Source organism: Scyliorhinus canicula, chromosome 13, assembly GCF_902713615.1.
Source record: "Scyliorhinus canicula chromosome 13, sScyCan1.1, whole genome shotgun sequence".
Taxonomy (NCBI): domain Eukaryota; kingdom Metazoa; phylum Chordata; class Chondrichthyes; order Carcharhiniformes; family Scyliorhinidae; genus Scyliorhinus; species Scyliorhinus canicula.
This window is the reverse complement of record NC_052158.1, coordinates 23763952-23779177: the sequence shown is the minus strand read 5'-3', so window position 1 is coordinate 23779177 and position 15226 is coordinate 23763952. Positions and strand designations below refer to the sequence as shown.

The 15226-nt window shown below is 44.5% G+C and overlaps 1 protein-coding gene across 1 annotated transcript in view; it reads right to left on the bottom strand.

Annotated features, from left to right (window-relative positions):
• Positions 1-15226, bottom strand: part of LOC119976526 (centromere protein F-like) — a 430490-nt gene that overhangs the window by 109946 nt on the left and 305318 nt on the right. Inside the window, exon 30 of the mRNA XM_038817079.1 lies at positions 1288-1314. Within this exon, the coding sequence (XP_038673007.1) occupies positions 1288-1314 (27 nt within the window). The remainder of the gene's footprint in view (positions 1-1287; positions 1315-15226) is intronic.

The window sequence follows — 15226 nt, the reverse complement described above, 5'->3', positions numbered from 1 at the left end:
CTTTGTTTACCTTCCTTATTACATCTTCAAAGAAATCGAACAGATTTGTCAGACATGTCCTCTCCTTGATGAATCCCTGCTGGCTCAGTCCTATTTTATCATGCACTTCCTAGCACTCTCGCAATCCCATCTTTAATAACGAACTCTAAAATCTTACCAATGACAGAAGTCAGGCTAACCAGCCTATAATTTCCTGTCTTCTGCCTCCATCCCATCTTAAACAGCGGTGTTACATGACCCAATTTCGGGCCTTTGGGACCCTTCCTGCCTCCAGTGATTCCAGAAGCATCACCACCAATGTCTCCACAAACTCCTCAGCTGTCTAGTTTAGAAGCCTGGGGTGCAGTCGGTATCTTCCAGGTGATTTATACACCTTCAGACCTTTCAGTTTCCCCAGGACCTCCATCGTGATGGTCACTGCACTCACCTCTGCCCTCTGATTCTCCTAGAGCTCTTGCATCCATTGGTTTATTCCACCGTGAGGACTCGTGTAAAGTAACTACTCAGTTTACCTTCCATTTTATTGTTTCCTATTATTACTTCTCCAGCCATTTTTTTCCCAGTGGTCCAATGTCTATTATTGTCTCTCTCTCTTATGTGTTGAAAAGAATTAAAACAATTAACAGTTTCGGCTATTTTCTCTGTGACAGTTCTGGCCATACTGGGCGAAAGCGTCAGCCTTTAATCTAATCACGACGCCTTTTGTATGATGTCAATTATATGTTTGTAATGTAATGTCCCTTTTCATATAACATATCCTTAACTTTCTTTTTGTTCCACCTGCCCCTCCTGCCAAATTTAAATGCAAAAAAACCTAATGTTACCTCGCTCTAGTTCCAAATAGATCACTTGTATTCAATGTGCTAACGCTGCCTCATTCTGCACAGGTACTTCCCAATATGAGTTTTCCAAAATATCCTCATTTAACTTCAGATCTCTGCACACTCAGGAATTTTCCTTTTTCTTGAATACGTTACAGACCTGTTTCATCTGACAGAGGGAAAAGCAGGTGTTTCGTTTCCGCTGTCATTCTCTGGAGTTATGCAGTTACATTTTTCGCAATTGAACATGTTTTGTGCCTTCTTAGAGTTCTTAAGATGTTGATCAACGGGGATCCTGTGCAGTGGGCAATAGCATTTGCATACAGGGCTTTTCGGTCTATTCCTGATAGGTGTGTGAATACCTGGACAGATATCCACCCGCTAAATTAGCCAAAATTTCAAAGTTATGTCATCACTTTATTTTAGAAGCAAGATTAAATAGGTAAACAGTGTAGATTTGGTTTACCTGCGCCTCTGTCAAGTACTTGCTTCACTATAATTCAAATGCATAATTGGCATTCTTAGCAACAGATAAAGGTTGTAAAATGCAAACCATATGAAATGAAAATTGTCGTCACATTGAAGCTCGTTGAAGATACATAATGAATCGCAGAAAAGATCATTAGAGTTTCCTTATGATATTCTGTGAAACAATCTTTTAGAATTAAGGTTAAAATTGTAGCATTGTGATGAATCGATATCTCAGAATTTAACAAAAAGTAAAACGTGAATTTAATTACTGTTATAATCGCAATATTTATTCACCGTAATGAAATGCTAAAAACATTTATTTGGGCAACACGGTGGCGCAGTGGATAGGATGGCTACCTCACGCTGCCGAGGTCCCAGGTTCGATCCCGGTTCTCGCTCACTTTCCGTGTGGAGCTTGCACATTCCCCTCGTGTTTGCGTGGGTTTCGCCCCCACAACGAAAAGATGTACAGGGTAGGTGGATTCGCAACGCTAAAGTGCCCCATAATTGGAAAATATGAATTGGGTACTATAAATTGACAAATAAAAACATTAAATTTCTATTCGGTAAATTTAGTATAATTATACAATTAATTTCTGGCAATGATTCAACTTGTGTTTGTTGACAACAATTTATGAAAACAGATTTAATGGAAGACTGTGTTAATTGAAAAAATGTCTGTGCCCCGACACAACAGAAATACTTCATCCACCCTTTGTAAACAGGGTTCGGCAATGATCTGATATTTGTTTCGGTGAATCAAATCGTATTTACACATATGTTTCAATAGAAGGAAGGTCATAGAAACGCAATTGTTGTGCCCGCCAAAAGGTAATTGAGGAAAGTTGTGAGCGAGTTGTCTTCCATTTGACTTTATACTGGTAATTCGAAAGTATTTTCATTAACTCTCTGTGTAAGGACAGTGGGAGGCAAGCATAGGCTTTGAGCAAAAGAGGCAGAATAATTGTGAGGAAACACTATTTTTTAACAAACGCAAAAGAGATTGGGGTCGTGACTTGTTGCCACGAGGCTGTTAAAGCAGACACGATGGATAATTTCAAGAGCAAATTGAATCGGCGCTTGAAGGCAATAAACTCTTACTGACGCAATAATCGAACAATAGATGGTAGTGACATTATTTCCACAATATGATAACGGAAGAGCCTTAATCGGACGAATGGCTACCCTCTGTGTTGCAACTTATTTTTGAACTCTATAATACTAATCCATTTCTGATACTCTGCTCCGTGGATATCTTTTAATTTGGGTCTACGATCGTCAAATGAACTGTAAACACAAAGTGAAAAAGTTGTACTCGCTGCTCCTTTCACCTTTTGAACTGAGATTCTGGCTCTCCCATTCCACCTCCGCTGACTTATTTAATTCCCCACAACCGTTCACTGATTTCAAGAAGGGCAGTTGATCAACTTTATTGCTTGTGAGTTCGTTTACCTATGACGATCGCTAGCTTTATGCTGTTTGTCAGGCAATTAGTCCTGTTTTGTAGTTCGCCGTTAACAACTCTGGTTTGGAATGTGTGGTGCTGCTCCTTGGCTCCCCAAATGCACTCATCATTGCAACCGATTGTGACAGTATAATTCTTCTGCATCTCATCTCATTGTGCAACATTAAAGCACATTTGTGCAAAATTAAAGTGCGTGGGATTGGGGCAATGTATTGAGGTAGATGGAAAACTGGTCGGCAGAGAGGAAACAAAGAGTAGAATTTAATGGGCCCTTTTCAAATTGGCAGGCAGTAACCAGCGGGGTACTGCAGGGCTCGGTGCTGGGACCCCAGCAATTCACAATATATATGCATGCTTTGGATGAGGGAACAAAATGTCACATCTCATTGTTTGCAGATGATGCCAAATTTGGTGAGAGGGTGAATTGTGACAAGGATTCGACGACCCTGCAGCAAGATCTGTACAGGTTGGGCGAGTGGGCAAACCAATGGCACATGCAATATTATTTGGAGAGCTGTGAGTTTATTAATTGCGGAAGCAAATACATGATGGCACATTACAACCTTAATGGTTGTAAATTGGGAGTGGGGAGTGTGCAGCGGGACCACGGTGTTCTTGTGCACCCTTCGCTGAATGTAAGAATGCACTTGCATCAGGCGGTAAAGAAGGCTAATGGTATGTTGACCTTCATTGCAAGAGGGTTGGAGTATCGAAGCAGGGATGTGTTGCTGCAATTGTCCAGTGCCTTGGTGAGGCCAGACTTGTGGTACTGTGTGCAATTTTGGTCTCCTTCTCTGAGGAAGGACGTTCGTGCTCTCGAGAGAGTGCAACGAAGATTTAGCAGACTGATTGGAGGGATGGTGAGACTGGCATATGAGGAGAGATTGTGTGGGTTGGGATTGTTCTCGCTGGGGTTCCGAAGAATGAGGGCGGTTTCATCGAGACTTATAAAATTCTAACATGTCTAGACCGGGTAGCTGCATGGGAGATGTTACCAATAATAGGTGTATCCAGAACCAGGGATCTCAGCCTGAGGACAGAGATAAGGAGACACTTCTTCACACCAAGTTTGGTGAATATCGGGAATTCATTGCCCCAGGAAGTAGCTGGTGCTAAAACTTTGAATATATTCAAGAGGCGGCTGGGTATAGCACCTGGAGAGAATGTGATCAAAGGCTATGGGAAGAAATAAGGATCAGGCTATTGAGATGGATGGTCAGCCATGGTTGTTATGAATGGCGGAGCAGGCTCGAAGGGCCAAAAGGCCTCCTCCTGCTCCAATATCCTATGTATCTGTGTATCTATGCACAGCCTTGAGTTGCAAAAAATGTTTCGATATCTATCCCATGCAGCAGAGCTGTAATGTCACACAGTTGATGTTAAAGACTCTAAATCAGTTTTTATGATTAAAGGAGAGCTAATCGAACCCCACTGTTTAAAAAAGGAGGTTATCCCATCCTCATTCAAGAGCATCACGATCCCTTCCATGGTGCTCCGGGAATCAAAGTAGAAAAGCAGGTCATCGACATATGTTAAACCCCCTTCAAATGTATCTCCAAGCTCAGGGCGATTGACAGTGGTACGATTGCTCGGGCGAGTATTAGCAGGGCAACTTGCATTAGTGCCTTCAGCCCCGTGCCATTGGAAGTGTTTAAGTCTGGCAGCGTTCGTCGACATGCGAGCTTTTGAACAGAGGTTTCACCGATGCAGTGAACCCCGCCCCAAACCCAAACCGCACCAGTACATCTATGAGGTAATTTGGCAAAATCTGTCTAAGGATTTTGTAGCGCTCAGGGAGATTAACACCTGACTTGAACTCTCCCCGCACGGGGCCATTACCACGTTCATCAGAATTTCGATGTTAATTCCTACCCTGAGCTTCTTAAATAAGAAATTCCATTTAAGGGGCAGTTTAGCGTATCTCACCCAGATACCCGACAAATCTTTCGGTTTTCCAAGTGAGACCAATGCAAGGATGGGGAGAAAGTGAAAACTTCACATCGTAGAAACTGGGTCCTCGTCGCCGGGAGGATGCAGAGCTGACAACTGCGCCACAGTGAACCCCCCCCCCCCACCCTCACGAAACATCGTTTGGTCCACTGCGATTACACCCGGTGCGAAGTTGCCCAGTTACCTCGTTAGGAAAATGGACAGACGTTTTTGCATCTGCACTGAACCGGAGACGGTTCTGAAGGACTCGCATTCAGTCTTTGTCTTTGAATTTCCTGCGTATCAGCGGCATCGAGGAGAGGCTAGCGATGAAGGTATAGTGCCCCCTGCCAGAGAGTCAGTGAGATTCATCTACGGCTGAGCCAGCAGCCTTTCCGTCTGTGTTCGTAAAATGTTCCGAGTATCTGCAGGTGCACAACTTTGCAAGTGCAGAGCAGGTTAGAGTCCATTTGTAGCTATTTCCTCTCTGCCAGAAGCTCTATGGTCGGAAACTCGGAGTATCACCTGTCCGCCTCTAGAATGAAGTCGACCAGTTGTTGCCAAGCATATCACTGCTGCCTGTCTCTATGTGCTTTATAAGTGATCGGAGCAAAAGATAAATCTTCCCATGAAACCGCAAGGGAGAGGGACTAAGGTGGAGGGACAGCGTCCCAAAGGGAACGAGTTACGTCCGATACAGATTAAAAACGTTTTCTGAAGGAAACAAAAATGAATGCACGTACGGTCGAACATTTATTCGGAGAGTACCGGTTGGATATCGTGACGTAGGACGGGCGAATTGCGAGGACTTTTGGCGAACGCATGCTCCCGGCTGATTGAGGCAGGGGAATGATGGGAGGAACTGGGGATATGAGTAGGGTGTGGACTCTGGAGTGAAGCATTGAACAGTGCAAACTCCACACCCACATGCACAAGGCAAGTCTCATGCAGCTAAATTTGGTGTACAAAGCGGATTTAACCAGAACGCAAATAAGTCTGTCCTTCGCGGAGGTGGAAGACAAATGCCATTTGTATCAGGGAGTCGGTCACCTGCACCTATGTGTTCTGGACATGCACATATTTTTGGGTTCAGGCATGCCTTCTTTAGGACAATGCCCGAGTCTGTGGGGCTGAGGCTGGCGCAGCGTCTAACAGTGACGGTTTTCGGGGTCTCATAACATCCTGAACACTCGTGGGGGGGGGGGGGGGCGCACTGGTCTTCGCGTCCCAAATATCCCGTCGACATATCCTGCTCGGCTGCTGATAAGAAGCGCTACCCAAGATGGCAGACTGGGTGTACGAACTGTAAGAATTCCACAAAATGGCGAAAAGCAAATACGCCATACGGAGATCGGAAGAGGGTTTCTGCGTCTCAAACTGTTATGAGGACGTATTTATAGCCAACAGCCCGTAGAACTAGGTGATCGGGAGCACATATTTGTCATCATGGACCAAGGAAAGGGAAGAAGGACGGGGAAAAATGGGAAGGGAGGGGGAAGGGAACGGGAAAGGTGGGAAGGGCGCAGAAAAAAGCAAAGCAGACAGTGGGAGGTCGCAAACACAACTGCGAAGGAGAGACCCAAAAGCAGGGTCAGAATGTTCCATGGCAGAACAAATGTGCATACACGCCGACCATACCATGTCGAAGAGGGCAGTGGGAAAGGTGGTGGTAGTGGTGTGGGGGTTTTACCGCCCTCTTTCGGCCTCGCCATCCGATTAAACCTCCAAATATGTTTTGCAGATTCGGTTTAGTCTATCGTTATGTCTCATATCTGTTGCCGTGCAACCATGTTGGTCACAGTGTGGTCCATACACACTGACGCGCAGTAACGAAACGCCGATAAAACATTTAAAAAATAAAATAAAAATGGATGTGGAGAGAAAACAGAGAATTGTGGAGGGGTCAGTCCGACGTCAGAATTCGGGGAAATGCTGGAGTCTATTATAAAAAGTTCAGTCACAGAGCGCTTGGAAAGCAGTTGCCGGATCAAATGGAGTCAGGATGGATTGACGGAAAGGCGATAATGCTTGGCATGTCTATTGGAAATATTCGAGGATGCAGCTAGGGGAGCTCATAAAGGGGAGGCAGTGGATGTGGCTTCTTGTGACCGACAAGAAGTTTCTGCAAGTTCCCATTTCAGATATTAGAATGAAAAATTTAAATAATTGGGATTGGGGTCGTGTATTGGCTGAATAGAAAACTGATTTGAAGACACGGAACAAGTGACAGACTGTGACTAATTCGTTGCGCAGGGAAGTTGTCCTTGACGGTCCAGCCGTCTGAATATTGCCCCCGTCTGAGTTGCGTTGACCATCAGGTTAAATCAACACAGAATGATCTCTTCCATAAAGGGAAAACAGCCCTCGGGGACTATGGTGACTTCATTTCAATTTCACCGCGGGGATCAGTGTTCAGATGCAATTTATTCACATTTTTTATTCTTGCTTTTGATAAATGCAATATCCTCAGATAGACACTTGATAAAACGCTGGGTGGAATGATCAACGGTGATGAAGGTGTAATGGTACTTCAGTGTGTTTCGGACAAGTTGAGTGAGGAGGAAAATGCATGGCAGACGCAGCATAATGCGAATAAACGTGAGATTATCCAACTTGACAGCAAAATCGGGAAGGCACCTTATTATCTGAGTAGCTATGTTTTAAGAGCGACAAATATTCAACGACTCGTTGATTTTGTTGTACACTAGATACGTAAAGTAAACATGCAGTTTCAACAAGCGATAACGAATACAATGTTGGCCATTCCCTCGAGTGGATTCTAGTGGAGGAAAAGCGATGGCCTGCTGTGGTTATTCTGGGCCTTGGTGAGATAATACCTGTGATTATGCTTTATGGTTGTTGTCTCGTGCTTTATGATCATATGTCCTTGCAACTGAGTGAGTGCAGCGAATATTTCTCAGTTCAATTCCTGGATGATGGGACAGAGATTTGAAGAGAGATTCAGTCGGTTAGAATTCAATTTGCAGGCGTTATGAAAAATAAGGGAGATCTGAGAGAAATCTGTAAAACACTGACAGGACGAAACAGGGTGTATGTAGAAAGTATACTGGCGATGCCGGTGATTTCAGAACTAAGGATGACATCCGTGGATACCGGGTGGATCATTTAGGACGGAAATGAGGAAAAATCGTTTCGTCGAGAGAGTGGTAACCTTATGTTATTCTGTACGACAGAAAGCAGTTGATTCCAAAAGATTGTATAATTTCAAGAAGATCATAGATATAGCTCGAGGAGCTAAAGCGTTCAAGGGATATTGGAGGTGTGCGAGGTAGAACAGGGTAGGGGAGGGTAGTGGGAAGCAGTTTCTGATTTGAGTGATCAGACTTAATTGCAATGTATGGCAAAGCAGAATCGAAAGGCCGCCGGTCGATTCCTGCTCTGAATTAATTTTCAAATGATCGCTGAACTGACTTTTGCAACACATATAATGGGCCGGATTCTTCTAAGTCCAACGCCCAAGGAGTGAAAGGCGATTAGGGGTAGAATCGGTCATTAGACCAAATTCGTAGCCGTTACAGAGCATCCGCCAAAATACCATACTCCAGTGCATTGAAAGTGGCATCAATGCATTCTACTCCGCAAGTGGAGTTGCCGTCATTGGTATATCATTAGCGAGCCTGGCCTCATATTCTATATGGAAACATGCTCCCGGCTGCTGAGGGAGAGACAGGGTATGGAAAGTGTCGAACACCATGTGCTGACAGTTGTGCCATTGGCCGGTCAGTTTCTGCCAGGGCTGAGGGGTTGTGGTGGGCGGGAATGGATGACTATTGCTGCAGCCTCAAATGCAGCCATGCGCCGCTGTCTGCCCACTGTGAACTCGCTGTCACAGGTCATATGGGTGTTCTCGCAGGCCACAGTTTGAGGTACCCTCTGACCCCAACTGACACATCAATGGGATAGATACGCTCCAGCCCTGTTGTAGACAAACCCTTGGACTCGCAATGCCAAGTGACGGTGGAGCCTCAGGGGTTGTCGTCTTCATGTTGCGCTCCATGTAGTAGACCTGGAGGCACCGGGAACATAGCTGGAGGAGGAGTTGATGCACCCGTGGTGGTGACTTCCACAGGTGATCTTGCGTGACACCGCTGCCCCTTGAACTCCTCCTCCGATCGCTGGTTCATCAGCGGGCAGAAGAGGTTAGAAGCACGCCAAACGAGCAGCAGACACACTCTACCTCGTCTGTTCGCCCGAGGTGGCGGCTGCTGAATAGGGGCGGGTTCACATGGCTGGACTCACCGCAGGCCAACTTCATTCCTGATGTATCATCTGGGGATCTACCAAGACGTTACAGTTAGTGTCCGTAATACCGGAAAAGTAGACACCAGTTACTTTGGCACTGGTGAAGGGCACAATATAGCGATAATGGCTTCTACATGAATCTGTATATACGTTTTCACATTAAACACCTGTGCACAATGTCACAACCTGCCACGGTGCTGTTTCAGGAGGTAAAGTGTGGGCTGGTATTGGCTGGCTGCTGAGAGGGTACAAGTTGTGGAGGTCCAGAGGGGAGGGCTTAATGTGTGGGCAGGCCCAGGGACTGCGCTTTAGAACATAGAACGTAGAACATTACAGCGCAGTACCGGCCCTTCGGCCCTCGATGTTGCATCGATCTGTGAAACCCCTCTAAAGCCCATCTACACTATTCCCTTACCGTCCATATGTCTGTCCATTGACCATTTGAATGCTCTTAGTGTTGGCGAGTCCACTACTGTTGTAGACAGGGCATTCCACGCCATTACTACTATTTGAGTATAGAACCTACCTCTGACATCAATCTCCCCTCAATTTGAAGCTATGTCCCCTCATTCTAGACGTCACCATTCGAGGAAAAAGGCGCTCACTGTCCACCTTATCTAATCCTCTGATCGTCTTGTACGCCTCAATTAAGTCACCTCTTAACCTTCTTCTGTCTAACGAAAACAGCCTCAAGTCCCTCAGCCTTCCCTCATAAGATCTTATCTCCATACCAGGCAACATTCTGGTAAATTTCCTCTGCACCCTTTCCAATGCTTCCACATCCTTCCTATAATGTGGTGACCAGAATTGCACGCAATACGCCAAATGCAGCCGCACCAGAGTTTTGTACGACTGCAACATGACCTCTAGGCTAATCAAATTATTCCTTTCCAGATGATTATACATCCTATCTCTTATAAACCGATCCAATACTTTGCCCACAACAGAAGTAAGGCTCACTGGTCTATAGTTATCGGGGTTGTCTCGACTCCCCTTCTTGAACAAGGGGACAACATTTGCTATCCTCCAGTCTTCTGGTACTATTCCTGTAGACAATTATGTCTTAAAGATCAAAGCCAAAGGCACTGCAATCTCGTCCCTAGCTTCCCAGAGAATCCTAGGATAAACCCCATCCGGCCCAAGGGACATATTTATTTAAACACTTTCTAGAATTGCTAACACCTCCTCCTTATGAACCTTAAGCCCTTCTAGTCTAGTAGCCTGTATCTCAGTATTTTATCGATAGCATTGTCATTCCTGTATGAATACTGACGAAAAATATTCATTTAGCACAGCTCCTATCTCCTTGGACTCCATGCACAACCTCCCAGTGGTGTCCTTGACTGGCCGTACTCTTACACCAGTCATTCTTTTATTCCTGACATATCTATAGAAAGCTTTATGGTTACCCTTGATCCTAACTGCCAAGGACTTCTCATGTCCCCTCCTGGCTCTTTTTAACTCTATCTTTAGGTCTTTCCTAGTTAAATTGTAACCCTCGAGTGCCCTAACTGAACCTTCGCGTCTCGTCTTTACATAAGCCTCCTTCTTCCTCTTGACGTGTTGAAACTGCTTTAGTAAATCACGGTTCACTCGCTCGACCACTTCCTCCCTGCCTGACATAAGTATCAAGGACACGCAGTAGCTGTTCCTTGAACAAACTGCACATTTCCGTTATGCCCAGCCCTTGCAGTTTTCCTCTCCATCCGACGCATCCTAAGTCTTGCTTCATCGCATCATAATTGCTTTTCGGCCAGATATAACTCTTGCACTGCGGTGTATACCTATCCCTTTCCATCACTAAAGTAAGTGTAATCAAATTGTAGTAACTATCACCAAAGTGCTCACCTACCTCCAAATCTAATTCCTGTCCTGGTTCATTACCCCGTCCCAAATCCAATACGGCCTCGCCTCCCTTTGGCATATCTACATATGTGTCAGGAAACCCTCCTGCAAACATTTGACAAAAAACTGGCTCACCTAACGTACTCGAAATGTAATGTTTCCAGTCAGTATTTGGAAAGTTAAAGTCCCCCATAACAACTGCCCTGTTACTTTCGCTCCTATCTTTGCAATCCTTTCCTCTACATCTCTGAAACTTTTCGGAGGCCTGTAGAGAAACCCCAACAAGGTGACCTCTCCTTTTCTGTTTCTAACCTCAGCCCATACTACCTCAGTAGATGAGTTCCAATGGTCTATAGGTGCCCCTGCTTGGCAGTGTGGATCATGACCCCGCACGTTCCCCTCCTCGGAGCACAATGGGCCCCGTCTGTGCTGGGCACCAGTCCTGGCATCAATCCCAGTTCTCAGAAGTATCGTTAGCTGAAGCTGCCCATGTCAGCAGAACGCTATGCTGGCACCCTACACGTAGTGCCCGCGTCTAGGGGATAATCGGGGTGTTGCACTTCGATGGGTTCACAATGCACCATCGATGGGTGGTGGCTGGTTCAGCGGGGTCGTATAAGACCATGAGACATAGGAGCAGAATTAGCCGACTCGGCCTATCGAGTCTAATCTGCCATTCAATCACGATCTCCCCATTACCCCTGATCCCTTTATTGATCAAAAACCTATCTATCTCTGTCTGAAAGACACTCAGTGATTTGGCCTCCACGGCCTTCTGCGGCAAAGCATTACCTAGATTCACCACCCTCTTGCTGACGAAATTCCTCCTCATCTGTGTTTTAATCTTCGTCCCTTTATTTTGAGATTACGTCCTCTGCTTCTACTTTTTTCAAGAAGTGGAAACATTATCTGGACGTCCACTGTATCCAGTCCACGCAGTATCCTGTAAGTTACAGTAAGATCCCATCCGTGTCGCGTCTTTTTGTCCGACGTCACTTCGTCCAACGACACTTCGTCCACGTCTTTTGGTCCAACGTCTTTTTGTCCGCCCGTCTTTTGGTCCAACGTCACTTTGTCCAATTATCAACGTCACTTCGTCCAATTAACCAATTACAAATTAACTCCGTATAAAACCATTTAATTGATAAAATGCAAGTACAATACAGCAAGTGAATTTAATTGCTAAAATGCGAATTTAATTGCTAAAATGCAAGTAATTGATAAAATGCAAGTAAAATGCAAGTTGAAAAATGCAGTTAAAAAATCTAAAAATGCAGTTAAAAAATCTAAAAGTTTACTAATTACTAAAATTCCCAAAATTACTTAAAATTGATGTAAATTGTAAGCAACATTCCTCAAGAAATCAATTTTTATTGTAGAATCATATTCAACGACCAATCTTTTGAGGCGTTCAGTTATTTTCTTATATCGCGTACATGAAGTCGACTGATCTCCCCGAAGAATTTGAGCCTTTTTGCCTATTATGAACCCTTCCTCTTCCTTCAGAGTTTTGATTAACCTCCAGATATTCAAATGAGCTCCACCCGCCGAACGCTTTATCGCAGAATGAAACCCCTCAGCAGCATTATTTGTTCTCGGTCGATCTTGTAGAACACGCTGATTAACATTCCATACAGCTGTCGGGAATGTAAGTGTTTCTCTCCTTCGTCTGGCACCACGTCCTCTCACAATGCCTATGTATGTCAAGTCGAAGTAAACGATGAATTCAGCAGGTATATCTTCATCGTCTATCAAATCTTCATAAGCCTCTTCGACATCTTCAACGGGGAGGAAAGCTAATGCTGAAAAACATCGAATTTTAAGACAGAATTCAGAGTCTGTATTGTATTTTTCTTTGAGGCCTAAATCGGTAATTTTTTGAAACACAGATTGGCTCAAATGAAACAAACATGCCACGACAGATGAATTAAGGAATGATGAATTAATTGCCTTGTGAACTGCAACTTCGAAATCTGCCATGATATCAATCGGATCTGCATTAGGTTGCATAATTTTCAATTGGTCAAAGAATAATTCGTACGTCTGCTTTCTTTTATTCGGCAGTAATGCAAAGACCCGTGGAAAACTGCTTCCTTTAACTTGTACATGAATGCAGAACAGTTGAAACCACTGTTGTGGCACAATCTTGAATGTCCCATCGCATGCCCAATGACGATATGATGCTAAATCCTGAAGAGCACTTTCTGATGCGAATACTAGTAAGCGCTGTTGATCCTCGGCGCCCGAATCGTATCTCAGAAACTGTTCGCCATTGTCAAGTTTACAATATTTGTCAGGTATTTCAAAACCGTGTCTAGCCGCTGGATTAGCGGGAAATCCAGAATTTCTTTGCCGGCACCTTTGAATAGTCCTTGAGACGACGGGCAACCTTGGGAGTTGAGAGCAGGTATTTTCTGATAGCTGCGTAAACTTGGCTGCTAGTATGCTACGTGAACTTGCTGCTATGTTTTCCACTGCTTCATGCTTCATTTCTGCAACTGCTTTTCTAGCATTTAACGAATCAACATCAGCTGGATGAAGGTGCTCATTAGAGAAATAAATAATTTCGGCTCATTGTTTTCCGTTACCGTGTGAATCCGCACTGAACATAGCCTTCTTTTCTCACATCTCCAGTATTCTTTTCCTAGGTTTGGACTGCTCGAATGAAAATCGTAGATATAGTTATTTCCAGCAGCTACCTTCCTTTTACTCTTCGTTGACACAATGAACTTTGCCGTTTCGGGATGGGCGAATTAAGAAAGAGAACGATAATATCTATCCTTTAACGAGGCTCGTTAAAGGAAAGAGAACGATAATAACTATCCTTTAATGAGGCTCGTTAAAGGAAAGAGACCGGTAATAAAAATCCTTTATTGCGTATTATATCTTGCTATGTGCATTAGAGAAGATTTCTATTTACAAAAAGGTTAATGTGGGGAGTGGAGTGGAGTGCTACTAAGCAAGTTACAAAAAGTCAAGTTACAAAAAGTCTTTGACAAAAAAAATCATCCGACAAAAAAACGTAACAAGTCACAAAAAGTCTTTGACGAAAAAAATCATGGGACAAAAAGACGTTGAACCAAAAGACGTGCGGACAAAAAGACGTTGGACCAAAAGACGTGGACGAAGTGTCGTTGGACGAAATGACGTCGGACGAAAAGACATAGCACCGATCCCACCTTATCATTCTCAACTCCAAAGAGTACAGGCACAGTGTCCTCAATCGTCCCTCATACGACAAGCTATTCAGTCCATGGATCATTCTTTTGAACCTGCTCTTGACTCTTTCCAAGGCCATCCAATCATTACTTCGAATTGGGGCTCAACACTGCTCACAATAGTCCAAATGTTGTCTGACCAGAGCCTTATATGGCCAGAAAAGTACTGCACTGGTCCTGTATTCTTGCCCACTTGACATCAATGCGAACATTGGACTTGCCTTCCGAACTGCCTACTTAACCTGTACGTTATCATTGAGAGAATTGTGAACAAAGAATCCCAAGTTCCTTTGTGCTTCGGTTTCTTCTCCATCTTCCCTTAGTATAGTCTATGCCTCAATTTCTCCTTGCAAAGTGCATAACCTCACAAATTTCCACACTGTGTTCCATCTGCCACTTCTTTGCCCATTGTCCGAGCCTGTCCACGTCCTGCTGAAGCCCGCTTGCTTCATCAATAATACCTGCCCGTCCGAATAACTTTGTATCATCTGCAAACTTAGCAGCGGTGCCTTCATTTCCTTCCTGCAGATCATGAATGAATAGTGGGGAAAGTTGTGGAGCCAGGATCGACCGTTGAGGGACACCACTTGTCACCGGTGGCCAGAGTGAAAAATACGCCTTTGTCCCCACTTTCCGCCTTCTGCCACTCAGCCAATCCTCTATCTATGGCAGAATCTTACCCTAAACACCATGGGCTCTTAAATTATTTAACAGTCTCCTAGGCAGCAGTTCGTTAAAGGTCTTATGAAAGTCTAAATAAACCACGTCCATTGGTTCTCCTTTGTCGAACTTACGTCTCACTTCCTCAATGATGTCTAACAGCTTTGACCGACATGGCCTCCCCTTGACGAAGCCGTGCTGACTCAGTCCTATTTGATTATGTACTTCGAAGGACTCCGCAATCTTATCTTTTCTGCTGGACTCTGAAATATTACCAAAGACTGATGTGTGGCTAACCGCCCTATAATTTCCAGTCTTCTGCATTCGGCCATTCTTAAACAGTGGTGTTACATTCGCCACTTTACAGCCCTCTGGGACTCATCCTGCCTCCAATGATTCCTAAAAGATCATCACTAAGCATCCACAATGTACTCTCTTTTAAAACCCTGTGGTGTCATTTATCCGTTCCACGTTGTTTAGCCACTTTCAGACGTTTCAGTATCCCCAGAACCTTCTCTTTATCCATGGCCACTGCACTCACCTCTGTCCCGTGG